General features: G+C 70.7%; 4 protein-coding genes across 5 annotated transcripts; 2 read left to right on the top strand and 2 right to left on the bottom strand.

Moving 5' to 3' along the window:
• The first annotated feature begins 413 nt into the window (after positions 1-413).
• LOC142596600 (RNA-binding protein 4-like) lies at positions 414-26,800 on the top strand. 2 transcript variants are annotated; one of them, XM_075725853.1, is made up of 3 exons: positions 414-443; positions 24,742-25,163; positions 26,109-26,800. In XM_075725853.1, the coding sequence occupies exons 2-3, from the start codon at positions 24,752-24,754 to the stop codon at positions 26,798-26,800; spliced, it is 1,104 nt and encodes a 367-aa protein (XP_075581968.1). In that variant the 5' UTR covers positions 414-443; positions 24,742-24,751. The 2 variants fall into 2 exon arrangements, with proteins under 2 accessions (XP_075581968.1, XP_075581967.1); XM_075725852.1 differs by lacking the exon at positions 414-443 and adding an exon at positions 24,312-24,327.
• LOC142596601 (RNA-binding protein 4-like) lies at positions 425-6,634 on the top strand. The gene is made up of 4 exons (XM_075725854.1): positions 425-443; positions 2,428-2,849; positions 4,585-5,283; positions 6,122-6,634. The coding sequence occupies exons 2-3, from the start codon at positions 2,438-2,440 to the stop codon at positions 5,274-5,276; spliced, it is 1,104 nt and encodes a 367-aa protein (XP_075581969.1). The 5' UTR covers positions 425-443; positions 2,428-2,437; the 3' UTR covers positions 5,277-5,283; positions 6,122-6,634.
• RBM14 (RNA binding motif protein 14) lies at positions 8,782-13,786 on the bottom strand. Its single transcript, XM_075726299.1, has 3 exons — positions 13,426-13,786; positions 9,465-11,121; positions 8,782-8,989 (listed from the first exon to the last, which is right to left on the bottom strand). Exons 1-3 carry the CDS (start codon positions 13,769-13,771, stop codon positions 8,782-8,784), a joined length of 2,211 nt encoding a protein of 736 aa, XP_075582414.1. The 5' UTR covers positions 13,772-13,786.
• CCS (copper chaperone for superoxide dismutase) lies at positions 14,157-17,953 on the bottom strand. Its single transcript, XM_075726300.1, has 8 exons — positions 17,918-17,953; positions 16,403-16,475; positions 16,141-16,278; positions 15,892-16,069; positions 15,751-15,811; positions 15,570-15,647; positions 14,420-14,523; positions 14,157-14,322 (listed from the first exon to the last, which is right to left on the bottom strand). The coding sequence occupies exons 1-8, from the start codon at positions 17,951-17,953 to the stop codon at positions 14,157-14,159; spliced, it is 834 nt and encodes a 277-aa protein (XP_075582415.1).
• Positions 26,801-27,919: the final 1,119 nt, after the last annotated feature.

Genomic DNA, 27,919 nt, shown 5'->3' with positions numbered 1-27,919 from the left:
GGGATGGATTGGGTGAGATGGGGATGGGATGGGATGGGACGGGGCGATTTTGGGACGGGGACGGGGAGGGGGCGGGCCCGGGGAAGGGCGGGCCGGGTGCCGGCGCTCACACCAGTGCTCCCAGTGCGGGGCACCAGCACCCTGCCGTGTCCCCCCACCCCCCGCCCGCCATCAATGGTCCGCCCCAGCCCCCGCCCCCCCCCGGCCGCAATGGTCCGCTCCGCCGCCTGCTCGTCCCGCCCCTTCCCGCCTCTGATTGGCTGCGGCGGCTCCGTGGGCGGGCTCACCTATGCCGGCCGTAGAAAAGAGGGGGGGGGGGGGGTGACGGTAGGCGGTGGCATTTGACGGACGGCGCCGCTACCCAATGAGAACGCGGGAGGCGGAGGCCGAGCCGGGCAGCGCCGCCGCCATTTTGTGAGGACCGCGCGGCGGACGGGGCGCAGGTGGGGGCGGGGCTGCGGCGGCGCCGGTACCGGTACCGGTACCCGGGGGGGGGGGGGGGAGCGGCGGAGCTGGGGGTGGGGGGAGATGGGGAGGGAGAGGGGGGAGAAGCGGGGGCAGGGGAGGCAGCGCTACCGGCGGGGCCCGGCCGGGCGGGATGGCCTGGGCCCGGGCCCGGCCCCGCTGAGGCGTCGGAGGCCTCGGGGGGGGCTCCGGGAGGGGTGTGGGGGCACGGGCAGGGGGGGCAGGCAGGGTTTGGGGGGATTCTTGGGGATTTGGGGTCTGTGGGGGCACGGGCCTGGGGGGCAGGCAGGGTTTGGGGGGATTCTTGTAGATTTGGGGTCTTTGGGGACACAGCCCTGCTTGGAAGGGCAGCCAGGATTTTGGGGTGATTCTTGGGGATTTGGGGGTACAGCCCTGCTGGGAAGGGCAGGCAGGGTTTTGGGGGGATTCTTGGGAATTTGGGGGCACAGCCCTGCTGGGAGGAGCAGGCAGGGTTTTGGGGGGATTCTTGTAGATTTGGGGTCTTTGAGGGCACAGCCCTGCTGGGAAGAGCAGGCAGGATTTTGGGGTGATTCTTGGGGATTTGGGGGCACAGCCCTGCTGGGAGGAGCAGGCAGGGTTTTGGGGTGATTGTTGTAGATTTGGGGTCTTTGGGGGCACAGCCCTGCTTGGAAGAGCAGCCAGGATTTTGGGGTGATTCTTGGGGATTTGGGGTCTTTGAGGGCACAGCCCTGCTGGGAAGGGCAGCCAGGATTTTGGGGGGATTCTTGGGGATTTGGGGTCTTTGAGGGCACAGCCCTGCTGGGAAGGGCAGCCAGGATTTTGGGGTGATTCTTGGGGATTTGGGGTCTTTGAGGGCACAGCCCTGCTGGGAAGAGCAGCCAGGATTTTGGGGGGATTCTTGGGGATTTGGGGACACAGCCCTGCTTGGAAGGGCAGCCAGGATTTTGGGGTGATTCTTGGGGATTTGGGGTCTTTGAGGGCACAGCCCTGCTTGGAAGGGCAGCCAGGATTTTGGGGTGATTCTTGGGGATTTGGGGTCTTTGGGGGCACAGCCCTGCTGGGAAGAGCAGGCAGGATTTTGGGGGGATTCTTGGGAATTTGGGGGCACAGCCCTGCTTGGAAGGGCAGCCAGGATTTTGGGGGGATTGTTGTAGATTTGGGGTCCTTGGGGAGACAGCCCTGCTGGGAAGAGCAGGCAGGATTTTGGGGGGATTCTTGGGGATTTGGGGTCTTTGAGGGCACAGCCCTGCTTGGAAGGGCAGCCAGGATTTTGGGGTGATTCTTGGGGATTTGGGGGCACAGCCCTGCTGGGAAGAGCAGGCAGGATTTTGGGGTGATTCTTGGGGATTTGGGGGCACAGCCCTGCTGGGAAGGGCAGCCAGGGTTTTGGGGTGATTCTTGGGGATTTGGGGTCTTTGGGGACACAGCCCTGCTTGGAAGGGCAGCCAGGGTTTTGGGGTGATTGTTGTAGATTTGGGGTCTTTGGGGGCACAGCCCTGCTTGGAAGAGCAGGCAGGATTTTGGGGGGATTCTTGGGGATTTGGGGTCTTTGAGGGCACAGCCCTGCTTGGAAGGGCAGCCAGGATTTTGGGGTGATTCTTGGGGATTTGGGGGCACAGCCCTGCTGGGAAGAGCAGGCAGGATTTTGGGGTGATTCTTGGGGATTTGGGGGCACAGCCCTGCTGGGAAGGGCAGCCAGGGTTTTGGGGTGATTCTTGCAGATCTGGGGTCTTCGGGGGCACAGCCCTGCTGGGGGGTGCAGCCAGGGTTTTGGGGTGACTCTTGGGGATCTGGGGTCTTTGTGGGCACAGCCTTGGGGTGACGGCAGAGCTTTGGGATGTTTCTAGGGAGGGATCTGGGGTGTTTGGGACCCCCCCCCCCCAAAGCAGGGCCGGGGGGGCTGGGTCTCGGGGGGGCGTGGACGGATGCACGGACGGCGGCACTAATCCCCCCCGCCCCTTTCCCGGTGCCGCGGCGCAGGCTGGGCGAGATGGTGAAGCTGTTCATCGGGAACCTGCCGCGGGAGGCGACGGAGCAGGAGATCCGCTCCCTCTTCGAGCAGTACGGCAAGGTGCTGGAGTGCGACATCATCAAGAACTACGGCTTCGTCCACATCGAGGACAAAACGGCGGCCGAGGACGCCATCCGCAACCTGCACCACCACAAGCTGCACGGCGTCTGCATCAACGTGGAGGCCAGCAAGAACAAGAGCAAGGCCTCCACCAAGCTGCACGTCGGCAACATCAGCCCCGCCTGCACCAACCTGGAGCTGCGGGCCAAGTTCGAGGAGTACGGCCCCGTCATCGAATGCGACATCGTCAAGGATTACGCCTTCGTTCACATGGAGCGGGCGGAGGACGCGGTGGAAGCCATCCGCGGGCTGGATAACACCGAGTTCCAAGGTGATCCGCGCCGGGGTCGCGGCGGAGATCCGCGGGGAGCGGGGATTGCTCCGGCCCCGGTGGGGTCGGATTCCCGATATTCCTGCATTTCGTTGGATGTTTTCAGTCCCTTCCAGCTCTGGCTGCACACGTTGGGGTGCGGCGGCGGCGGCAGCACCGGGGTGACCGGCGATCCTCGGCGAAGCCGCAGCCAGCGCCGCGCTCGGCTCTGCGGCAGGGCGGCGCCGCCCCGCCCGTCCCCTCGCTGGAATTAAGCACAAACAGGGTGGTTTTTGAGGTTTTTTTGCTTTTTTTTTTTTTTTTTTTTTTTTTGCATTCCAGCTCCCCTCGTGCCGTGTAGGGCACGACGAGGGCCAGGCCGGCGCGGCGCAGCCGCTTTCCCATCCGGCGAGCCCTGGCGCCGCTTTCCCGGTTGCCGGTGCGGCCGCCGGAGCGAGGGCAGGGGCGTTTGGGGCTGGGCCGGGGGAGGACGGGACTGATCCATCTCTGACTTAACCCAGCACGGCCGCCCCGCAGGAGGATCCCGACGGCGAAGTCCCAACTCTTGTGCCGACGGCCGCGCCTGGTCCTGCCGGGCCGGAGCAGCGGGGTCCCGCCCCGCGCGGCGTGAAGCCAGGCTGCCTCCCGCCCTTGTAGCGTTGCCCTGCCTGGTAAGAGGGTGAGCGGAGGCGCCCGATCCCGCGCCGGCCGCGTCCCCCGCTGCCGGCAGCACGCGGCATTGCTCGCTCGGGCTCTCGACGTGCTGCTCCGGGCCCTCGCCCCCGGCTCCCACAGACGAGACGCGGGCGCGGGGCGCTTTTCGCTGGCAGCCTCCGCCTCTCGGCCTCTCGCGCGGACGCAGCGGCGGGGACGAACGTCCGGATTCGAGCTCGCGGGCCGAGCCTCGGCGGCGCGGCGCTGATGGCGAGCGTGTCCCTTATCCGGAAGCGGCGCCGACGGGCGGGCCGGGTCGTCAGGGAGGCGTCCGGCGCTTCACCCCGCGGCGGCGACGGGGCTTGGCGCAGCCCTCCCGGTTCCCGCTAGGGTTTTCGGCTAACCTTGCCGCCCCGATTCCGGGTCTTCCCCAAAACCTCTCCTCCAGCCGGGACGGCGCAGCCGCATCCGGAGCTCCCCCGGCCGCGGGGCGTCCGCGGGATCAGCAAGTGCCCCCGGCTGCGCTTGGCTTGCCGCGCTTGAGGCCGGTCCCTGTCCAAAGCCTCGTTTGCTCCGGGGCGGTTGTCCAGCGTCGCAATCCCGTCTTGCCGGCGGGGAGCGTTTTCCGGCGGGAAGCTTGCCATCGATACGGGGCCAAGCAGCGCCGCCGGTTGATCCCCCGGGCTGCCGCGGCGGCACCGCTGCGTGCCGGTTGCCGGCGGAAAGCCGTCTTCGGCCGCGTGCCACGGTAGCTCGGCGGCTCGCTGGCCTGGCTGAGCCGCCAAGGCCCCGTCCGGGCTTTAATCCCCAGGGTGGCCAGCGCGGGCGCCGCTCGGTCACGCTGGCAGAGCCCCGTCCCCGGCGGCACCTTCCTGGTAAGTCGGGTGACCGGCGACCGGGAGACGGCTCTGCTCGACCCCGTCGTGGGCTCCTCCTGCGCCGGGTCGCTCCCTGCCCGCGGTGCCCGGCGCCGTCGGCGGCTTGCGCGGCTGCGGGGAGGAGGGGAACCGCGGCCGATCCCGTCCCGCCGGCACCTGTGGTTGCGAGCACCCTTTCGGTGCGGCTTCACTGATGGCCTCCCTCTCGCGTCTCTCTCCTCAAGGCAAGCGGATGCGCGTGCAGTTGTCCACCAGCCGGCTCCGGACGGCGCCCGGGATGGGAGACAAGAGCGGCTGCTACCGCTGCGGGAAGGAAGGGCACTGGTCTAAAGAGTGCCCGGTAGATCGCCCGGGGCAAGTGGCGGACTTTGCCGAGGCCTATAACGAGCAGTACGGAGCCGTGCGCACTCCCTACACCGCGGGCTATGGGGAGACCGTGTATTACGATGAGGCGTACGGCGGGATGGCCGACTACTACAAGCGCTACCGCGTCCGCTCCTACGCCACGGCCTCTGCGTACGACGCCTACGCGGAGCAGACCATGGCCCAGTACTCCCAGTACGCCCAGTACTCCCAGGTCCAGTCCTCGGCCATGGCCGCCACCACAGCCATGGCCAGTCGCATCCCCACCACCCTAGACGCGTACGATAGAGCTCTGCTGCCGACCCCGGGCGCGGCGGCCGCCGTCGCCGCCGCCGCCACCGCCGCCGCGGCGGCCGCCTCCTCCACCTATTACACCCGGGATAGAAGCCCCCTGCGCCGCACGGCCGCCGCGGCCACCACCGTCGGAGAGGCGTACACGTACGAGCGTGGGCAACTGTCGCCAGTCTCCTCGGTGGCCCGGGCCTCCCTCTACGACATGCAGCGGTTCGGGCGGGACCCGTACGCGGACCGGGCGCGGTACTCTGCCTTTTGAGCCGGAGGTGAGCGTGTTGGCAGGTCTGGCGCGCGGCGTTCGGCGCCCTTGCGACCGCCGGTGCCTCCGGGCGACCGGAGATAACGGGGGCGTGCGGCCGCCCCTCCAGCCCCCCCAGGTTGTGCTGGTCGAGCGTCTGCGCCTCGATGCGAGCCGCGATGAAGGGTCGCGGTGAAGCCGACGGGCCCCGACCGGGGCTCTTGCCGGGCGTTAAAGCCCAGGCGCCGGCTCCGGATGTTCTGCCCGGCGACGGTGAGGATGTGCCACGGCAATCGATGCCGCTGCCGGGAGCCGGGTGGTGCCGGCGGGATGCTCTCCATCGGGGCTGCCACTGCTTTTAATTAGCGTTGCCCCCCCGTAGCCAGGGCCGAGCCCTCGCACCCGCGTGCCGTCCCGGCACGGTCACCGCGGGGTGGTGGCGGGGTTCCCGCAGAGCCCTCTGCCGCGGCTGCCACGTGCATCCCCCGGGAGTAGCTCCCGTCCAGGGACGGCGTTGCCGAGCTCTCCCTGGTAAAAGCAGCCGAGCTGCCGTCCCGGTGCGGCTCCCTCCGGGATGGCCACCGGCCCCGGCACGCTGCTGCGGGCGAGCCAGAGCCGCGGGGGGCTCCCGGTAGCCCCCGGCACAGGGCGGCCGCAGAGCCGCCGCCGCTGCTGCATCACGACTCCGGTCGCTCCCAGGAAGCCGGCGGCTCCTCCGGACGCCCGCCACCGCCGCCTCGCACCGGGGCTCGGCACATTTTCCCGGCACGGCGCAGGGAGGGGGTGGGTGGGCGGCGGGGGGGCGGGGGGGGGGGGTCCGGCGCCCGCGGCGGGGCGCTTGCGCCAATTCTGCTTTTCTCTTTCAGGTAAGATATTTGCGGCTGGACGTCGGGTTCCCGTCGCACACCGAAAATCGGCACCCGCGCGTCTCGGGCTGCGCCGGGCTTCAAAGCGCAGCCGGGTTCAGCTAACGAGTCGGTTCCTAACGGACGCTCAGCTTCTTCCCAGCCTGGTCAGGAGTAGCTCCATCCTCCCCCCTTTTTTTCCCCCAGCTTTCCGTTCTCAGTTGGCAGGATTTGCTTTTTCAGGTAGTTTTCGGGGGCCGCCGCGGCCCCGTTTCCCCCCGCCCCAAGCCGGTTTAGGCTCAGGTTGTGAGCGAGTGTAGCCGTAGCCGTAACCGCAGCCGTAGCCGCAGCGCCAGCTTTGCTTTGCTTTGCTTTCCCGCCCCCGGCAAGCACGGAGCCGCTCGCTCCCGGGCTGTAGTTTCCTTTCTTCTTATTATTATTATTTTTCTTTTTTTCATTTTATTTTTTTTTTAAAGAGGGTGAATAATCCACTCGTAGCTTTTTAATACAAAAAAACGACGTAGCTGACTCGAGGCCGCCACGCCGCGCTCCCCCCCCGTGCGCCGCGCCGGCGTGGGAGGGCCGCCCTCGTCTTTGGAGCTCGCCCCACGGCGTTTAGCGTCCCGTCCCCCCCAAACCCGACCCCATTTTTCCGGACAAATAAAACTCAAATTTTTAACAAATCCCGCTGGCTCCGGCACCGGTTATTTCTCTGGACTTGGATTCCCCCACCGCCCCGGTTTTGGCTCGTAACCTCCTGGACTTACCGGTGCTGCCTGCAGCCCTGCCTGCGGATGAGGAGCTCCCGGCCGGAGTCCCCACGGGGGTCTGCACTGCAAACGAAGGGGCGGATGAGCAAGGGGGGACCCCAGCCCCCCCAAAAAGGCCCCCAGGGCTCTGGCTAACGAGCAGGACCGGGTTTTAACACCCCCCTGGCTCTCATCCCGGTGCCCCCCGCCTTCCCCGCACCCCGCCGGGGTTCCTGGCAGCACCCCCCGAAGCTAATTAACCCGCACGGGGCCGGCTCGTTAGGCCCCAGCCAACCCGCCCTGCCTCTCAGTGCTCGTTAAGGAATGCCATTAGGCCCGGGACCGTGCCTTCGTCGCCGTCCCGGCCCGTCGGCTGCGCGCCCGTTTTGCGGCGGGAGCCCCAAGCTCGTCGCCCTTCGTCGGCCACCGCGGTTTCGGGGTGATTCGGCTCCGCTAATCGCCTCCGCGTCATCACCCGCGGGCTCCGTCATCACCGGGGTGGGCTCGAGCCCCGCACCAGCTCCCCCGGTTTTACCGGGACGGTTCCTCCCTCAGTGCCTGCCCTGGAAAATGAGGGGGAGAAGCGTTAGACCCTTCCGCCCGGCTAATTACGGCGGCAGTTAACGAGCCGGGCCATAAGGCGCAGGGGCAGGCAGCCATCCTCCCCCTCTGTGGCACAACCGGTGTTAAAACACCCAGGACCCATCCCCGGAGAGAAACGACGGGACGGAAAGCGTTTTCGGAAACTTTAATGGCAGTCGTGGCGACGGCCGGCTCTGCCCCGCGGTGCCGGCGGCGCTGGGCGATACGCCCGACCGGCCGCCGCGGCTGAACCGGGGCCGGAGCCAACACCGACCTCGCTGCCGCGCACACGCGGCTTCTCCTCTCAAAACCCCGTTTTTCTCACCCAAAAATAAGGCAGCGGGCACAGGTTAGGGGCCGGAGCGGCAGCGCCGGCGTGCGTTCACCGCGGCGTACGGGTCAGGACGCCGCCGCTCAAGTCCAGCAGTGCCATCGGCAATGCTCCGGCGCTTCCCGCTGCCGGTGAAATGCCGCTCGTGCTCCAAATCTGCCGAATCTGCAGCGGAAAAGCGGCTCCGGTGCTGACCGGTGCCACAGCTGGCACCGGCGCCGTGCGACCCGACCGCACCAAACCGGGGCTTTCTGCGGCGGTCGGTGACGGTGGCGCCGGGAATCGGCCGTCATAGCTGAGGGCAGGCACACGGACTCAACGCGGCACGGCGGCGGCGAGCAACAGCCGCGGGTCTGGCTGCGTCACCGCGCTGGCGGCCTCTTGCCAGTGCCGCCGGCGTTGCCGGTCCCCCAAAGTGCTGGGCTGGGAAAGAACCAGGCGGGAGACGGTTGGGAAACGGTGAAGAGCCCAGCGTTTATTTACAGTCGTACAAAACCTCGCTGCTGCGCCGAGCCTGGCGCCGCACCGCGGACTAACGCTGGAAAAGGGGGGAAATGATTCCCCCCCCCCCCCCCCCCCCCCCCAAAAAAAGGGGGAACTCGTGGTATAAAAGAGCGCAGGCTCCACTCGGCGGCAACGAAATTAGGGTTCGAAATCGCTACCGGGCGCGCCGTGAGCAGGAGACAGTGCCACGACGCTACGGCGGGAGCCAGCGGCAGGGGATGGTGAACCGCGCGTGCACGCCCATCGCCTGCTCCCCCTGCGGGAGCGCGGCACGCTTTCCAACTGTGTAACCGCAGATCCTTCTAAAAACTCCAAAAAAAAAAAAAAGAGAAAGAAAAAATAAACCAAAAAAAAAAAGAAAATGCAGCTAAAAAAATAACCGTCCCCCGCCCCCCGGAGCTGGCGGCTGGAGGAGGCGAACCGCGGCGAGCGCGGCGGCGAGACGGAGCACCGAGCGCGAGCCCGCGGCGACGCAAAGCGGCCTGAACCCCCCCGCCACCCCGGGGCCGCCCGGCTCAGAGGCGGCGCTGGTAGCCCGAGTGGACGCGGGCGGCGGGCAGGTAATCGCCGTAGCCGCCCGAATAACGGGCGTAATCGGCGTGCGCTTCCGGAAGGCGACGGTAATCCATCGGGGACTTTGTCGGCGAGCGGCGGTACGCAAGTGGCGAGTCCGCTAAGCGGCGGTAGTCTGAGAGGTCAGACAGACGGCGCTCGGAACCGTACCTGGTCGAGAGAAGAGACAGGAGGTGAATGAGGCGGAGGGCGCCCGAATCTGCCGGTGACCGCGTCCCGTCTGGGGACGCGCGGCAGCGGCGCGACGCCGCCGGGCTTCGGGCGTGCGGTGCCCCGGCGGAGCCGGGACGGGGAAGCGGCACCCGGCGCACCCACGGATCGGATGCCGGACGCCGCAAGATGCTCGGCCGCCGGCGAGCACGCGCCGCTGGCTCTCCCCGCCCAAAACCCCGGCCCGATGCCCCCAGCCCCGCACCCCCCCGGGAAGCCGGCGGAGGGGATTTACGTGGGGTCCGCGGAACCGCCGCGCACCCACGCGCCGGCACGCGGCGCCCGCCCTTCCGCACGCCGGGCGTTAAGCGGGCCGCGCCGGAGCCGAGACTTAAAAAAACCCCCGAGCCGGGTGTCGGCGTCCACCGGGACGGCACGGAGCGACCGGCGCGGTTATCCGTCCCCGGCACCGTACCTTTTTGCCAAAGCGGATGATTTTTTGTACGGGTCGTCGTAGGCGGCGCTGCGAGGCGGGGAGAGGCGGGTGCGCTCGTAGGGCGGTGCGACGGCGGCGGCGGCCTGCGACAGGCCCAGGTAGGAAGCCGCCTGTTGCCCCAGCTGGCTCGGCCCGTCGTAGGCGCTGCCCGGCTGGGTTCGGTAGGCGGCCGCCAGCGACGCGGAGGAGGCCTGCTGCGCCGGGTAGGACGCCGCCATCGAGCCGGAAGCCTGGGCCCGGTAAGCGGCCGTCAGCGGGGTGGAGGCCTGCGCCTTGTAGGAGGCGGCGGCGGCCTGGTTGCCGTAGGAAGCGGCCAGCGAAGAGGCCGCCTGGGCGCCGTAGGTGGCCGAGAGCGCGGCGGCGGCGGCGGACTGGCTGCCGTAGGAAGCGGGCAGGTTGGCGGCGGGCTGGGCGCCGTAGGAAGCGGAGTGGCCGGCGGCGGGCTGGGCGCCGTAGGAAGCGGAGAGTGCGGCCGCCGGTTGGGCGCCGTAGGAAGCCGAGTGGCCGGCCACGGGCTGGTAAGCGGCGGCGGCGTGACCGGCCACCGCTTGGGCGCCGTAGGAGGTGGCGTGCGCGGCCACGGCCTGGGCGCCGTAGGAGGCGGAGAGCGCGGCACCGGGCTGGGCGCCGTAGGAGGCGGCGTGGCCATCTACGGGCTGGGCGCCATAGGAGGCGGCGTGGCCGGCGGCAGCGGCCTGGGCGCCGTAGGAGGCCACGTGCGTGGCCACGGCCTGGGCGCCGTAGGAGGCGGCAGGGCCGGCGGCGGCGGCGGCCTGGGCGCCGTAAGCGGCGGCGGCAGCGGCGGCCTGGGCGCCGTAGGAGGTGGAGTAGCCGGAAGCGGCCTGCGCCCCGTAGGAGGAGGCCATGGCGGCGGACTGGACGCCGTAACCGGAGAGCTGGGAAGCGGCGGGCTGCGCGCCGTACGAGGCGGCGGCGGCCTGGGCGCCGTAGGAGCCGAGGGAATTGGCGGCGGGCTGCGCGCCGGAGGCGCCGAGGGAGACGGAGGGCTGGGAGCGGTAGGCGCTGCCCAGCGAGGCGGAGGGCTGGGCGCGGTAGGCCGCGGCCTGGCCCGTGGTGGGCTGCGGGCGGTAGGCCACGCCGAGGGAGGCGGAGGGTTGGGCGCGGTAAGCGGCCCCCAGCGAGGCGGAGGGCTGGGCGCGGTAAGCGGCCGGCTGCGCCGTCATGGGGAGCGTCACCGCCGCGTAGCCGGCGCGGGTAGGGGAGCGCCGGAGGGGGCTGCGGTCCCTCCCGAAGTAGGAGGGGGAGGCGGGCCGGGCCTGCGCCTCGAAGGCCTCGTACTTGCCGGCACCGCCGGTGCCGAAGCGCTGCTGGTAATCGTACAGGGAGGAGGTGGCGGCGTAGCCAGCAGCGGCGGCCGAGGGGAAGGCGGCGTCCGCCGCCCGGCGCTGCTGGTCGAAGCCCTCGATCTTGGGCTGGAACTTCTCGCGGTACTCCAGGCCGATCCTCTTGTTCTTGTCGAGGCCGAGGGCCGGCGGCAGGGCCTGGCCCGCGCCCTTCTTCTGGACGTTGGTGGAGAGCTCCACGTTCACTCTGCGCCCCTTCACCTCCTTCCCGTTAAGGTTTTCGATGGCAACCTTTGCATCTGCTTCGTTCTCCATGTGAACAAATGCATAGTCTGATAAAGCAGCAGACAGAGGGTTATCAGGAGGGGGGGAGAAAAGACAATTCGTTACAGGATCGAACGCTTAACGAGCCTCGCCGGGACAGCGGCGGGTGGCTCGGCAGCGGCGGGACAGGCGCCGGGACGGGCTCTGCCGGCCCCGCTCCGCTGCCGCTCAGGCGGCGGAGAGACAGAACCACCTTCGTTAATTAATTGGCCGGAGCCTGACGAGCCCGGCCACCCACCCGGCATAGGAACACCCAGTTACGGCTTTTGGGGTTTTTTTTTTTTTTTGCTCCATTTTCCCCCTCCCTTCGCCCGTGCCCACCACAGCCGCCTCTTGCCGCCGGTGGCTGCTCCCATCCCGTCCCGCCAGGGAGCAGAGTGAAGGCAGAGGGGGCTGGCGCCCACCAAGACACCGAGTCACGCCGAGGGAGCCGGAGGAGGAAGGAAAGACAGGAAGGAAAGACAGGAAGGAAGGGGGGGAAAGAAGGAGGAGGGAAAGGGAAAGGGAAAGGGAAAGGGAAAGGGAAAGGGAAAGGGAAAGGGAAAGGGAAAGGGAAAGGGAAAGGGAAAGGGAAAGGGAAAGGGAAAGGGAAAGGGAAAGGGAGCACCCGAGCACAACCTGCGGCACCGCGCACCCAGCCGAGCCCCCGGGCCGAGGCGAGGAGCCGGGCGAGCAGCGCGGCGCCGTGCGGCACGAACGCGGCGCCGAAGCGGAGAGGCGTCGGAAAGGAGATGGAGAGCGAGGCGAGGAGCGGTAGAAGCGGGACCCAGAGCGGCCGTGCGGGCTCGGCGGCGGGAGAGCGGGTCACCCTCCCCCCGGCACGGCTCTCCCCGCCACAGCCGCCGCCGCGCCAGGGCCGGGGCCGCCCGTGGTGCTCAGGCTGAGGGGTTTCGGGGTTCGGATGCCGCCGCAGTAGCTGGGGAGTTGCCCCCGCGGCACGACGGGTCCGGGAGGCCAGCACGGGGCGCGGTAAGCGGGGCGGCTCCTCTCGGCAACACCGCGGCATCCCCACGGACCAGGGAAGCGGCGCCGCCGCCCGGCGCCGGCCCGCTTTAGCCAACGGCCAGAGGGCCAGCGTACGGCTCGGCCGGCGTAGCCCATCGGAGGCAGCGCGGCACGCTCGGAGCGTCGCTCGCCGAGCGAACCCCATCCCGGTACCTCAAGCTTCGGCTGAACGTTAGCGCCGCTTCGCCCACCCTCCCGCATGTCGTCGCCCCCCCGCCCCCCGCCTGCGCTCCGCTATCCCGCCCCGCCCTGGCTCCTATCCCACATCCACGTATCCCGTTCCGGCAGCCTGAGGAGGGGACGTCTCCTCCGTCCGGCCACCCCCCAGCCCTCCTGCCGTCCCCTCGGGCGGCCGCGGCACCCTCGCCCCTCTCCGGGGGCTGCCGGAGGAGCCCCTGCAAATCAGCCACCGGCCGAGGGGACGCCAGAAACTTTTTGGCGTGGGTTTGGAGCGGTTTCTGATGGGCTCCGCTGGGAAGCTGCGTCCTGGCGGGACGGAGCCGGTGGGCCTGCGACCTGGGACAAGAGAGCAGAGGCAATAACATCACCCTCCCGGGAAGCGGAGGAGCCGGCGGGAATGCCGCCGCCAGGAACAGGGGGGAGGGAACGGGCGCTTCAGGGAGCGGCCACGGCGGCTGGGCGATGCGGGGATGCCACCTTTTGACATTCGGGGTCAGGGCAAAGGGGAGGTGCCGCCGTCCCCTCGGTCACGCTGTGTTGCGGCGGGGATCCCCGATCCGATCGAGCTCCCCGGAGGGAGTTTTACAGCACGGTTCTTAACGGGGTTTCGGCTCCGCCAGCTCGACGGGGGAACGGCTCGCTCCGCGGCGGAGCGCGGTGGCGGAGTCGCGGCGGGACAGGCCTTGCGCCAGGGCACAGTTTTGGGGGGACCGGCAGCAGGCACGGGGTTACCCCCGCCTGGGGCTGCGCTTGGGGGGGGAAGGCGATGATAGAGGACGTGGCCTGGTCGCAGAAAGCGCACCCGGGGGGTGCACGGAGGGTTTGGGGGGGGGGGGGGGGGGGGGCAGAGGGGAGGGCTCCGGCCGGGGCTGGGCCACGGCGGGAGGAGCCGAGGCCCTGGTGCGGGGACGCCGCCAGATCGGGCCGCGGAAGGGGAAGCCGCAGGCAGCCGGACGGAACACGGGTCACCCGAGCCGAGAGCGGGGGCCGGAGCGGCTCCGAGGACGGAGGAGAGCGGCGGGGCACGGCCGCGGGACTGGGCCCGGCGAGGGCTGCGGGGCGGCCCCCGGGGGAAGGCGAACGGGCCGGTGCGGAGCCCCCGTCCGCGGCGGCGGCGGGTCCGGTACCTTTCACAACGTCGCATTCGACGACGGTGCCGTACTGCTGGAAGAGAGAGCGCAGCTCGCCGCTGGTGCAGGCGGCCGAGACGTTACCGACGAAAATCTTGCAGGTGTTGGTGGGCCGAGGCCGGGAGGGCTCGACCACGATGCGGCGGCCGTGGAGCTGGTGGCCGTTGAGCTGGGTGATGGCGCGGGCCGCCGCCGCCTCATCCCGGAGGTGGACGAAAGCGAATTGCTTCATGAGGGCGATACCGAGCACCGGGCCGGCGGCGCCGGCGAACAACTCGCTCAGCTCCTCCGCCGTCGCCTCCTCGGGGACGTTGCCCACGAAGAGTTTTATGCCGGGACGCATGATGGCGGCGGCGGCGGCAACGGGGAGAGGGGAGCGGGAGCGCAGCGGCGCGGCGGCCTCACAAAATGGCGGCGTCGCCTCAGCGCCGAGCGGGAGCGGCGATCGCGCACTGCGCCTGCGCGCCGGCTGCGCGCCCTCCGCACTGCGCCTGCGCGCCGGCCGCCGCCCCGCCCACCGCCCCGCGTTCTCCCGCCGCCGCCGCCGCCCCGCCCATCTGCCCCGAGCCACGCCCCCAACTGCCGCCGCGCTGGCCACGCCCACCCTTAAAGGGACCGCTGCCGCCTCGGGGGATGGGCAGCGCCGAGCACCGCGGGCATCAGCAACCCCCCGAGAGGCGCAGAGGCTGGAGAGAGAGCTGTCGTTTATTGCCGGCCCGGGGAAGATCCTAGAGGTGGGGGGCCGGGGCCGCCGTGGGGCTGGGGGCTGCCGTGGGGCTGGGGGCCGCCGTGGTCCGGTCCCGCTCCTCCCAGAGGGTCAGGCCGTCGCAGGAGCAAACCTGCTTGGGGTTCTGGAAGAGCCCGGCAGCGCGGGCCACCACGCCGCAGGCCAGCCTGGGGGGACACGTGGGAGGTGAGGGGGCGAGCACCACCCCCCCCCCCCCCCCCCCCCCAAAAAAAAAAGCCCCCCCAGACCCCCCCCAGCACTCACCCCGGCCCCGAGTTCCCCGTCAGCCGGGAGAGCGGGTGGGAGCCCCGGCCCAGGTCGTCCTCGCCCGCGGCCACCACCACCGAGCGCCCGATGATGTCCCAGACCTGGCGGGGCGTGTGGGGGGGGGGGCTCAGGACCAGCTCGTGGCTGTGGGGCTGGGGCCTGGCCCCCCGCCCCAGAGCTGTGGGGCTGGGGCCGGACCCTCCCCTTGGCCATGGGGCGCAGCCTGGACCCCTCCACAGCCGTGGGACTGGGGTCAGACCCCACCCCACAGCCACGGGGCACAGCCCGCCCCCCCCCCCAGCCATGGGACCGGGGTCAGACCCCCCCCTACAGCCGTGGGGCGCAGCCTGGCCCCCCACAGCCACGGGACTGGGGTCAGACCCCACCCCACAGCCATGGGGCACAGCCCAGCCCCCCCCAGCCATGGGACCAGGGTCAGACCCCCACCCCCCAGCCGTGGGGCGCAGCCCAGCCCCCCCCCCAGCCATGGGACCAGGGTCAGACTCCCCCCACAGCCATGGGGCGCAGCCTGGACCCCCCCAAGCAGCTGTGGGACCGAGGTCAGACCCTATCCTCAGCTGTGGGGTGCAGTCCAGACCCCCTCCGTGGCCATGGGGCACAGCCTGGACCCCCCCCCCCCAGCCATGGGGCACACCCTGGCCCCCCACAGCCACGGGACCAGGGTCAGACCCCCACCCCCCAGCCGTGGGGCGCAGCCCAGCCCCCCCCCCAGCCATGGGACCAGGGTCAGACTCCCCCCACAGCCATGGGGCGCAGCCTGGACCCCCCCAAGCAGCTGTGGGACCGAGGTCAGACCCTATCCTCAGCTGTGGGGTGCAGTCCAGACCCCCTCCGTGGCCATGGGGCACAGCCTGGACCCCCCCCCCCAGCCATGGGGCACACCCTGGCCCCCCACAGCCACGGGACCAGGGTCAGACCCCCACCCCACAGCCGTGGGGCACAGCCCGGACACCCCCCCCCAGCTGTGGGACCGGGGTCAGACCCCCATCCCACAGCTGCGGGGCGTAGCCCAGCCCCCCCCCAGCCATGGGACTGGGGTCAGACCCCCACCCCACAGCTGTGGGACTGGGGTCAGACCCCCCCCCCTACAGCCGTGGGGCGCAGCCCGGCCCCCCGCCAGCCTCACCTTCAGGCGCGAGTCCTCCATGCGGAAGCTGGCTCTGCCCTCGGCGTCGGCCCAGATGTTCCCCAAATCCCCGGCGTGCTGCGGCGGGGCGGGGAGCTGTGTCAGCAGGGGGTGGGGGCGGATCCAGGACCCCCCAAAACCCCCGCAAAACCCCCCGGAGCGGCCACGGCCGCCGGCTCACCCGGTGCTGGTCCTGCGGTCCCCCGTGGCAATCTCCGTCGGGGTTGAAGTGGCCCCCACAGCTGCAGGGGGGAGATACGGGGTGAGACCGGGGCGCCTGCACCCCCCGTCCGTCCGTCCGTCCCCTCCGGCACCGCGGTACCTGTCGCAGGGGCGTGAGAGGTCCCCAAATTCGTGGACGTGGAGCCCGTGGGGGCCCGGCGGGAGCCCGTCGATGGCGCCGTCCACCAAACACCGCGTCGGCGAGAGCTGCAGGAACCGCACCAAGCCCCGCACCGCACCGGGGCCGGAGAGAGCCGCCACCGCCGCTCCCAGGTTCGCTGGCGGGGTGAGACGTCGGCATCCCCAAATCCTCACCGCTTAGCCGGCACCCCCGAAATATCCCACTCACCTTTTTGGGAATCCCCCATGCCCTTCAGCACCGCTCGACGCCCCGAGTTTTCCAGCAGCTCCCGCACTCGCTCGGCCGGCACCGTCGTCTCCACCAGCACCGTCTGCGCCTCCAGCTGCAGCTCCAGCAGCCGCACGCCTGCGGGGAAAAAGGGGGCGAGGGGGTCCCCCGGTTTTAAGCAAGGGGTCCCCCGACTTTTGGAGGGGCGTCCACTGAATTTTTGGGGGGGTTCCCTTGGTTTTGGGGGGGGCACGGGACTCACCGGGGGCTCCCTGCAGCGCCGCCCGCACGGCCTCCGCGCAGCCCTGGCACCGCATCTGCACCGCGAATTCCAGCTGCGGGGAAAAGCGGGGGGTCAGCACCCTGGGAGGGGGCTCTGCACCCCCAAAATCCTGCGGCCCTGCACCCCCAAAGCAGCCCATGCGCCTGCCCTGCACCCCCAAGGACCCGGGGCTGGGCTCTGCACCCCCAAACTCCCCTGCAAGGGGTCCTGCACCCCCAGACCCTGGTGCAAGGGGCCCTGCACCCCAAAAGCTCCTGTAACCACGGCTCTGCACCCCCAAAACTCCCATGCAAGGGGCTCTGCACCCCCAAAACTCCTGTAACCAGGGCTCTGAATCCCTAAAACTCCCCTGCAAGGGGTCCTGCACTCGCAAACCCTGGTGCATGGGGCCCTGCACCCCCCCACAAGTCTCGTGCTTGGGGCCCTGGACCCCTAAATCCTGGTTCCCCGGGGCTGTGCACCCCCAAAACTCCTGTAACCAGGGCTCAGCACCCCCAAAAGTCCCGTGAAAGGGGCTCTGCACCCCCAAACCCTGGTGCATGGGGCTCTGCACCCCCAGAAGTCCCGTGGAAGGGGCTCTACACCCCTAAATCCCGCTTCCCCGGGGCTCTGCACCCCCAAAACTCCCATGTAAGGGGCTCTGCACCCCCAAAACTCCCCTGCAAGGGGTCCTGCACCCCCAAACCCTGGTGCATGGGGCCCTGCAGCCCTAAAGCTCCAGTGCAAGGGGCCCTGCACCCTGAAACTCCTGTAACCAGGGCTCTGCACCCCTAAAACTCCCCTGAAAGGCCCCTGCACCCCCAAAGCTCCTATGCAAGGGGCTCTGCACCCCTGAAACTCCTGTAACCAGGGCTCTGCACCCCTAAAACTCCCCTGAAAGGCGCCTGCACCCCCAAAGCTCCCATGCAAGGGGCCCTGCACCCCCGAAACTCCTGTAACCAGGGCCCTGCACCCCTAAAACTCCCATGCAAGGGGCTCTGCACCCTGAAACTCCTGTAACCAGGGCCTTGCACCCCCGAAACTCCCCTGCAAGGCACCTGCACCCCCAAAGCTCCCCTGCAAGGCACCTGCACCCCCAAAGCTCCCGTGCAAGGGGCCCTGCACCCCCAAAGCTCCCATGCAAGGGGCTCTGCACCCCCAAAATTCCTGTAACCAGGGCCTTGCACCCCCGAAACTCCCCTGCAAGGCACCTGCACCCCCAAAGCTCCCCTGCAAGGCACCTGCACCCCCAAAGCTCCCGTGCAAGGGGCCCTGCACCCCCAAAACTTCTGTAACCACGGCCCTGCACCCCTAAAACTCCCATGCAAGGGGCTCTGCACCCCCAAAATTCCTGTAACCAGGGCCTTGCACCCCCGAAATTCCCCTGCAAGGCCCCTGCACCCCCAAAGCTCCCCTGCAAGCGGCCCTACACCCCGGTGCCCGCGGCCCTGCACCCCCAAGTCTCCCCTCGCCCGGCCCCCGCGGCCCCAGCCCGCCCCGCGGAGGGGCCCTGACCCGGCAGATGCTCCCGGTCGGCCCCGGCGCCGCCATGGCCGCGGACTCCGCCTCCGGGAACCACCCACGGGGCTGCCGGGGCGGCCGGATCGTCTTAGCGACGGACCGGAAGTGGCTGAGCCGGGGGCGGGGGGGAGGAGCGATTTGGCGGTAGAACCACTTCCGGCGTGGCGTCGCCATGGCAACAGCGCGGTAGGCCGCAGGCTCCCGCCGGGCTTGGGGGTTTCTCGGGGGGGCCGGGGTGGAGTGGAGGGGTTGGGGGTCGCCAGGACGGTTTGGGGGTCCCGAGAAGGGGTCGGGGCGAGGCCCGCCGGGGCGCAGTGGAGGGTTTGGGGGTCCCCAGGGGGGCTTGGGGGTCCCGGGGAGCGGTCAGGGCAAGGCCCGCTGAGGCGCAGTGGAGGGTTTGGGGGTGCCCAGGGGGGTTTGGGATGTCCAGGGGGGTTTGAGGGTCTCCAGGGGAGTTTGGGGGTCCCGGAGAGGGGTCGGAGCAAGGCCTGATGGGGTGGAGTGGGGTGTTTGGGGGTCCCCAGGGGGACTTGGGGGTCCCCAAGGGACTTGGGGGGGTTCTGGGAGTGTTCGGGGTGGACATGGGTGGGGACCCCTCCCCGGGGGGGCCTGGAGGGGCTGATCTGCAGCCGCCGGCCTCCGCCGCCAGCCCAGGGACCCCTGGAGCAACCGGCACCCCCATCCCGGAGCCCCCCGCCGTCACGAGCCACGCTGACACCGCTGGGCTGCGCCGAACCCGCTCGCTGGGGGGGTCCCTGCCCCCTCGACGCCTCTCCCCGGTGATGCCAGCACCCGCCGGGAAGCCACCGGCCCCCGAAATCCCGCCGGATGCCCTCGCGGTGATGGCGGATCTGCGCCAGCTGACGCGGCGAGAGGCTGGGAAGGAGCGGAGGGAGGCGAGTGCCGGCCGCTGGCTGCCGCCGCTCCTGGCAGCGCTCACCCGCCGCACCGAGGACGACACGCGGCTCCGGCGGCTCCGCGGCCTGCGGCTGCCGGCAACGCCGCAGCGAGGGGCTCCGGCGCCGCCCTGGCCCCCCAGCCCACGCCTGCTCCTGCAGCCCAGCGTGGCCGGGCTGCCGGTGCCACCGGGCAGGGTCTTTGCCGACAGGATTGCCGTGCAGCTGCAGCCGGCGCTGTGCCGCGACATTGGCGAGGACGCCGGGCCGGAGCTCCTGGGCGTGCAGGAGCTTTACCGGGAGCTGGGCAAGGTGCTCCCCGCCAAGCAGCTGCGGTTCCACTGTGAGCCCCTGGTCGAGCCGGCAGCTACCGCGGCCGATCTGCTCCCCACGGGCGAGCGCAGTCGCCGACATGCCGGTGAGCCACCGCAGCACAGGGATGCGCGGCACGGGCAGCGGCAAACCGCCCGCCTCTTTGACGACTACCTCCGCTACGTTGCGGCCACCGGCTCCGATTTCCTCCGCGCCATTTTCCACCTGCGCGGCAGCGTGGAGGAGCCGGTGGGAGCCCCGCGGCCGCGCCGGGAGCCGGCACCGGCACCGCCGGAGCCGTACGAGAAGGGGCTGTGGAAGCCGGCGCTGCTGGAGCCGGCGCCAGCGGGGCTGAAGCAGCTGCAGAAGCGGCTTTGCCAGCTCTGGGCCATGCTGGGCGTCCCTGGCGCGGAGAGGCTGGCGATGGTGGTGAAGTACGGCACCGGTGAGGCCCTGGCACGGCTGCCGGCGGCGCTGGAAGCCTGGGAGGCGGCGGCCGGCGCAATCCTGCGGCGGGAGCTGCTGCTGGCGCGGTTGGAGCGGTTGGAGGAGCTCGGCTCCGATCCCGGCCGCTTTTTCCGTGGAGGCTCGGTGGCGGCGGCGCGTCGTGCCAGGGAGGCACATGCCCGCCGCCGCTTGCGTGCCGCACTGGCTCGCTGCGAGGCGCGGCTGTCGGCCGCCCTGCGGCACCTGCAAGACCGTTTTGGGGACGTTGTCACGTTCCGGGGACGCCCCTACGCCGAGAAGATGCGCCGCGACACGGTGGAGATGCTTTACCGCCTGCAGCAACGCCGCCGCGCCGCGGCTCTCCGGGCTGCTCTGGGTGGGCGGCCGCGGCGTCACGGCGGCGTTTCGGGTGCCGAAACACCGGGGCGACAATAAAGCGCCAGAGCGCGGCGGCGCGGGGGTCCCCCCCTTCCTGGCGCTGCACCCCAGCTGGGCATCGCTTCAAAAATACGTTTATTCCCCCCGAAACGACCGCGGACGAGGAGGAGGAGGGGGGTCAGCGCCGAAACGGGGCGCGCCGGGGGACGCGGCAGTGCTGGCAGGGGGGACGGGGACCCCCAACTCTGTCCTTGGCGGGGAGCCTGCGTTTTTTGGGGACGGGGACCCCCAACCCTTTGTCCTTGGCGGGGAGCCTGTGTTTTTTGGGGACGGGGACCCCCAACCCTTTGTCCTTGGCGGGGAGCCTGTGTTTTTTGGGGACGGGGACCCCCAACCCTTTGTTCTTGGCGGGGAGCCTGCGTTTTTTGGCGACGGGGACCCCCAACTCTTTATCCTTGGCGGGGAGCCTGTGTTTTTTGGCGACGGGGACCCCCAACTCTTTATCCTTGGCGGGGAGCCTGTGTTTTTTGGCGACGGGGACCCCCAACTCTTTATCCTTGGCGGGGAGCCTGCGTTTTTTGGCGACAGGGACCCTGTTGTCGCTGGGGCAGCCCCCCGCTCCTGTGTCCCCCGACACCGGTGGCTGATGCCGAGCTGGGGGTGGGCGACCAGGGTCCGGCGTCCCCCTCCACGGTGACGGAGCCCCCTCAGATTTTTTTTGGTGGATCTCAGGCATCCCCTTACATGCGCCCCCGGGGGGTAGACCCCCCAAAAAATCTTGGGGGGGTGTCAGGCGAGGCCGTCCTTGACTTGCTGGACGATGCGGGCCCGCACGGCTCGGGCCTCGCTGGAAATCTGCCCATGGGGAGGCGGCGGCGGCAAATCGGGCTCGATTTCGGGGGGGGGAAGCCCCTCGGGGAGCTCCAGCGGCATGCGGCGGCGCAGGGCGATGTTGTGGAGGATGCAACAGGCTAAAAAAATCTGGCAGACTTTTTGGGGGGCGTATTGTAAGCACCCCCTCCCCTTATCCAGGCAGCGGAAGCGGAGCTTGAGGAGGGCGAGGGTGCGGCGCAGGACGGCCAGCGCCTGGTGATGCAGCGCGTTGTAGCGTTCCTCGGCCGGGCCCCGCGGCACCGCGATGGGCGTCATCAGCCACGGCTTCAGCGGGTAGCTGCGGTCACCTGGGGGGGACGGGGGGGATATGGGGGGATATGGGGGGATGGCAGTGTGGGGCGGGGGCTGCGATGGCGTAGGGACCCCCAGGTCACCCCCAGACTTATGGGTGTCCGTCCCCCCAGACCCCCAGGTCTCCCCCAAGACCCCCAAGTCACCCCCAGCCCCTCTGGGTCACCCCCTGTCCCTCAAGTCACCCCCAGACCCCCAAGATGCCCCCAGACTTATGGGTGTCCCCCCAGACCCCCAGGTCTCCCCCAGACCCCCGGGTCACCCCCAGCCCCTCTGGGTCACCCCCTGCCCCCCAAGTCACCCCCAGACCCCCAGGTCACCCCCAGACTTATGGGTTTCCCCCCAGAGTCCCAGGTCTCCCCCAAACCTCCGGGTCACCCCTGAGACCCCCAAGTCACCCCCAGCCCCTCTGGGTCACCCCCTGCCCCCAAGTCACCCGCAGACCCCCAGGTCTTCCCTAGACCCCCCAAGTCACCCCCTGCCCCCCAAGTCACCCCCAGCCCCTCTGGGTCACCCCCTGCCCCCCAAGTCACCCCCAGATCCCCAGGTCTCCCCTAGACCCCCCAGGTCACCCCCGAGACCCCCAAGTCACCCCCAGCCCCTCTGGGTCACCCCCTGCCCCCCAAGTCACCCGCAGACCCCCAGGTCTTCCCTAGACCCCCCAAGTCACCCCCTGCCCCCCAAGTCACCCCCAGGTCTCCCCCAGACCCCCCAGATCACCCCCAAATCACCCCCAGCCCCCCCCGCTGACCCCTCCGCTGACCCCTCCTCACCCAGCAGCCAGGCGCCATCGGGCCGAGCCCCCTCCAGCAGCCGGGCCAAGGCGGAATTCTCCAGAACGGCGGCGTTGGGGCAAGAACCGGGGAATTTGGCTACCACGTTGGTGATGGCGCCGGCGGCGTCGCACACCACCTGCATGTTCATGGAGTGGTAATTGCCGGCGTTGCGGTAAGCCGGTTCGTTTTCGGAAGGCGCTCGCAAGGCCACGTGCATGCCGCCCACCAGCCCTAACACCCCGGGGAAAGCGCCGGTGGTCGTGGCGGCGGTGCCGGGCGGCGGGAAGGCGATGTACCGCGCCGCCCGCCGCTGCAAGGCTTCCAGAAACTGCGCCAAGCAGTTGGACATGGCCGACTGGCTGATGCCGGTGGTGTCGCGCGTGGCCGTTTGGAAAGAGCCGGAAGCCAGGAAGGTGAGGGCCGAGGTGACTTTGACGGCTACCGGCAAAGCGTGGCTCCGGCCCGTCAAGCTCTCCAGGTCGGCGCCCAGCTCGCGGCACAGCCCGGCGATGGCGGCTTTGTCCAGCCGGTAACGCCGCAGCACCTGCTCCTCGCTCAGGTCCAGGAAGGAGCAGCGCGCCCGGTACACCCGGTGCTCGGGGTAGAAGCGGCGGCGGCGGCCGCGTTTGCGGCGGGGGGACGGGCCCCCCCCGGCTGCCGCCGCCGCCGCCGCCGCCGCCTCCCCGCTGCGCTCCCGCACCCGCCGCAGCAGCAGCACCGCGTCCGACATGGCCCGGGGGCGGGGCCGGGGAGAGGGGCGGGGCCTAGAGGAGGGGGCGGGGCCTAGAGGAGAGAAGGGCAGGGCCTAGATGGGGAGGGGAGGGGCCTAGAGGGGTGGGGCCTAGAGGGGAGGGGCGGGTCCTGGAGAGAGGGGGTGGGGCCTAGAGAAGAGAGCGGTGGGGCCTAGAGGGGTGGGGCCTAGGTGGGGGGGGGAGGGGCCTAGGGGGAGAGGGGTGGGGCCTAGAGGGGAGAGGCAGGACCTGGGGAGAGGGGCAGGGCCTAGAGGGGAGAGGGGCGGGGCCTAGAGGAGAGGGGCGTGGTCCTAGAGGCAGAGGCGGGGCCTCGAGAGTAGGGGAGGGGCTTAGAGGGGGTGGGGCCTAGGGGAGGGGGCAGGGCCCTAGGGGAGAGGTGGAGCCTAGAGGAGGGGGTGTGGCCTAGAGGAGTGGGCGGGGCCTAGAGGGAGAGGCGGGACCTAGAGGAGGGGGCATGGTCCTAGAGGAGGGGCTGTGGTCCTAGGGGGCGGGGCCTAGGGGAGAGGCGGGGCCTAGAGGGGAGAGGCAGAGCCTACAGGAGGGGGTGGGGCCGAGAGGAGAGGGGCGTGGTCCTAGAGAGAGGGGTGTGGCCTAGAGGGGAGAGGCAGGGCCCTAGAGTGGGGCGGGGCCTAGAGGGAGAGGTGGGCCTAGGGAGAGGGGCGGGGCCTAGGGAGAGGGGCGGGGCCTAGGGGAGGGGCAGGGCCCTAGGGGAGAGGCGGAGCCTACAGGAGGGGGGCGGGGCCTACAGGAGAGGGTGTGGCCTAGATGAGAGAGGCGGGGCCTAGAGGAGGGGCGGAGCCCTAGAGGACAGGCAGAGCCTAGATGAGTGTGGGCGTGGTCCTAGAGCAGGGGCAGGGGCCCCGCGGAGAGGGGCGTGGCCTAGAGGGGAGGCGTGGCCTAGAGGAGGGGCGGGGCCCTAGCAGAGAGGGGCGTGGCTCCGGGGACCGGGCCCTAGGGAGAAGGGCGGGGCCCTGCGGCAGAGGGGCGGGGCTTTAGGAAAGGGGCGGGGTTACTGAAGGGGCGGGGCTCTAGTGTAGGGGCGGGGCCAGGCCCGGTGGGGGCCGCAGGCTGCCGGCCCCGATCGCGATCGCAGGGGGGGTCCCGGTAAGGGCGGGGGCTCCCGGTGAGGCCTGGCGGTCCCGGTGCCGGTAGGGGCGGCCTTGCCCTCCTTGTCCCGGCCCCGATCCCGGTCCCGGTCCCGGTCGCGATCGCGGTGGGGGCGGGCGGTCCCGGCTCCCCGCCCCCCCCCCGCCCCGGCCGACCCCGCTCCGCCGCTGCCGCCGCTCCGACCCCGCCGGGCTCCGCGGCGCCGCCAGGCCACGCCCTTCCCCCCCGCCCCGATTGGCCACCGCCTCCATCACGTGCCCGGAAGGGCCCACCTCCCCGCTCCGGCCCCGCCCCCTCACCTCCGGCGCGCCGCGACACGCGATTGGCCAACGGCCCGGCGGGCGCGCTCCGGCGCTGACGTCACCCGCGCGCGGGGCTGGGCGGCGCCCCGCGGCGGTGCGGCCAATCGCATCGCGCCGTCCCGCCGCTCTCCGCCAATCGGCGGGCGAGGTAGGCGGGGCGCACGGGGAAGGGGACGCCGCAGGGTGGAGCTGGGGCCGCCGCCATTTTGTCGCCGTCACCGTCCCGGCGAGAGGGAGCGCGGTGCCGCGGTGAGGGGCCCCGGGGCGGAGCGGGGCGGGACGGGGCCTGGAGGGGACCGGGAGGGGCCTGGGCGGCAGCGGGCCGGGGCCTGGGCCTGGGGCCGGCGGGGAGCGGGCGGGGAGCGGGGCAGCGGCTCTGCTGGGGGGGCCGGTGGTGAAGGCCCGGGGCCCCTTGAGAGGAGCCGGGGGTCTCCCGGCGTGTTCCCGGGTGCTGCGGCGGCTCCCACCCGGCTCAGGCTCTGGAAGGGCCCCGGAGGGTGTGGGGGGTGCGTTCCCTCGGCCCTGCCCGCGGGGAGAGGCCCCTTCCCGGCCAGGGGAGCGGGGGTGGGCTCCAGCCCCTCGCTGCGAAGCCAGGGCTGGGGCGGGGGGGGTCTCGGCCGAGCCGCCCGCTGAGCCGCCTCCTCCCCACCTTCCCCGGCGCAGGCTGGGCGAGATGGTGAAGCTGTTCATCGGGAACCTGCCGCGGGAGGCGACGGAGCAGGAGATCCGCTCCCTCTTCGAGCAGTACGGCAAGGTGCTGGAGTGCGACATCATCAAGAACTACGGCTTCGTCCACATCGAGGACAAAACGGCGGCCGAGGACGCCATCCGCAACCTGCACCACCACAAGCTGCACGGCGTCTGCATCAACGTGGAGGCCAGCAAGAACAAGAGCAAGGCCTCCACCAAGCTGCACGTCGGCAACATCAGCCCCGCCTGCACCAACCTGGAGCTGCGGGCCAAGTTCGAGGAGTACGGCCCCGTCATCGAATGCGACATCGTCAAGGATTACGCCTTCGTTCACATGGAGCGGGCGGAGGACGCGGTGGAAGCCATCCGCGGGCTGGATAACACCGAGTTCCAAGGTGATCCGCGCCGGGCCACGGCCCTGGGCTGGGATAGGTAGCGCCGGGCTGGGCCCGGAGGAAGCAGGTCAGGTAGGAGAGGAGGGCGCGGGGCCGTCCCGGCACGCGTGGGGAGCTCCGGCGCCGCTCCGGGAGGGTTTTCCACGGCCACGGGGCTGGATCCGCGGCGTTGTCACTCGCCAGGGGCTTCGCCTGGCGCCAGACCTCGCGCACGGCGGCCGACGCCGCGAGAGGCAACCGGCACGGTCGCAACCGTTGCCGCATTCTGCGGGGCTGCTCCAGCCCTGGGGGCGTTCGGTGGCTTTTTTTTTCTCCCCAGCACTCTGGGCTTTGGTTCTGGGGGGGCCAACGAGCCGGCACGGTGCTTCGGAGAGCCGTGTACCGCCGCCGGTGCCCGCCGCGCTCCCGGCAGCGCTGCGCTGCTTCCTGTGTCGCTCGGCCGGCGGCTGTTCCGCAGGCAGGGATGTCCGTGGGCACAGTGTCGGTGTGGTAGCTCTGTCTCGGAGCACAGAGCGGCTCCGCAGCGCCGGTATTTTGTAGGAAAAGGGTGAGATTTGTGCTGCAGACGGCAGGTTTGGCGTGAGCTCTGCCCATGGGGCCTCTCCCCGGGCTCGCGGTGCAGCCGGGACCCCGGTGGGGCATGCCTCAGCCGGTGGAGGCCGGGGAGCGGATGGAAAAAAGGGCGATAAAGGGAAAACCGGGGCCGGGGAGCCGCAGCCAGACCCCGGGGCCAGGCTGGCGGTGCCGTGCCGGTGCCCGAGCGCCGCTTCCCGTCTCCGGGTAGCGCCGGGGCGGCTCTTCCACTGTCCGAAACCACGGCGAACCCTGCCCGCGGAGCCGCCGGCTGGTCGGGGAGCCCGGGGAGAGGTGCCGGCCGGCGCCGGCCACCCTCCCCGCCACGGGGGTTAACCACAGCCTCTCCCCTCTCGCGTCTCTCTCCTCAAGGCAAGCGGATGCGCGTGCAGTTGTCCACCAGCCGGCTCCGGACGGCGCCCGGGATGGGAGACAAGAGCGGCTGCTACCGCTGCGGGAAGGAAGGGCACTGGTCTAAAGAGTGCCCGGTAGATCGCCCGGGGCAAGTGGCGGACTTTGCCGAGGCCTATAACGAGCAGTACGGAGCCGTGCGCACTCCCTACACCGCGGGCTATGGGGAGACCGTGTATTACGATGAGGCGTACGGCGGGATGGCCGACTACTACAAGCGCTACCGCGTCCGCTCCTACGCCACGGCCTCTGCGTACGACGCCTACGCGGAGCAGACCATGGCCCAGTACTCCCAGTACGCCCAGTACTCCCAGGTCCAGTCCTCGGCCATGGCCGCCACCACAGCCATGGCCAGTCGCATCCCCACCACCCTAGACGCGTACGATAGAGCTCTGCTGCCGACCCCGGGCGCGGCGGCCGCCGTCGCCGCCGCCGCCACCGCCGCCGCGGCGGCCGCCTCCTCCACCTATTACACCCGGGATAGAAGCCCCCTGCGCCGCACGGCCGCCGCGGCCACCACCGTCGGAGAGGCGTACACGTACGAGCGTGGGCAACTGTCGCCGGTCTCCTCGGTGGCCCGGGCCTCCCTCTACGACATGCAGCGGTTCGAGCGGGATCCCTACGGGGAGCGGGCGCGGTACTCTGCCTTTTGAGCCGGAGGTGAGCGCCGATGCCGGGCGAGCCGGCCCCGGCGTTGCCGCCGGCGGAGCTCGGCTCCTGCCCGGTTGCCGCTGGGGCGAGCGGCGTTCGCCGGGGCCCCGAGCGCCGAGGATGCTCGGCCGACACCGGGGCGCGGCGGCCGCCATCGGTCCCGTCCGGCGTTGCCGGCAGGTAACGGGGCCTTCCCCTGGCAGGAGGCGACGCCGCGGCGGAGCACCGCGGAGCACCGGGGACTCGCCGGAGCCCTCGCCGTCGCCGCCGCGTCAGGTCAGACGCGCCCCGCTTCGCCGCCGCCGTCGCCGCCGCGCTCCCTCCCTCGTCACCGGCGCCGCGGACGCCCCCGCACACCCCCCCTCCCCGCCCCCCGCCGCGCCTCGTCGCCGGAACGGGCGCCACCGTCGACCCGCCGCGTCCCCGTCTGTCCCACCGTCCGTCCGTCCGTCCCCCCTCTCACCTCTCTGCTCTTTTCCAGGTCCGGCGGCCTCGGACGGAGCCCCCCCCGCCGCCTGCGCCCCCCATTTTTGTACGGAGCTTCCCCCCCTCACCCCCACCACCCCCCCGGGGTGCCCCCACCCCCCCGAGGTGCTCCCACCCCCCCGATTTTCCAGCAAAATAAAGGTTTTCACCGAATTTCTCTGTCTGCTCGTCCGGTTTTTTTTGGGGGGGGGACGCCCATGGGCCGCCCCATGCTGCTGGGGGACCGATGTGCGTTGGGGACCGGCCCCCGCACGGCCCCATTTCGGGGACGGACCGCCGGCCGCTTGTGTTTCCCGCCCGGGCACTTGTTTGCATCCGGGTCCGGTGCCGTGACGTCAGTTCCGGCGCGGCGCCGTCTCCGCAGCGACCATGGCGCTGAACGCGGGTGAGGCTGCGGCGGGGCCCCCCCGGTGCCCCCTCCCGTCACGGTGTCCCCGTCACGGTGTCCCCCAGCGACCCGGCCCCCCCCCCCCGTGTTCCCGGCCCCCCCCGCCCTTCCCGGGGCCGGGTCCCCCAGCGCACTCGGGCGCCCCTGACACCCCCCCCCCCCCCCGCGTTCGGGACCCCCGTGTCCCCCTCCCCGGTGCCCCCCCTCACGGTGTCCCCCCCCGTGCCCGTGAACCCCATGTGTCCCA

Source organism: Pelecanus crispus, chromosome Z (genome assembly GCF_030463565.1).
Source record: "Pelecanus crispus isolate bPelCri1 chromosome Z, bPelCri1.pri, whole genome shotgun sequence".
Classification (NCBI taxonomy): domain Eukaryota; kingdom Metazoa; phylum Chordata; class Aves; order Pelecaniformes; family Pelecanidae; genus Pelecanus; species Pelecanus crispus.
The sequence above is the reverse complement of the archived record's forward strand: the minus strand, read 5'-3'. Positions and strand labels throughout refer to the sequence as shown.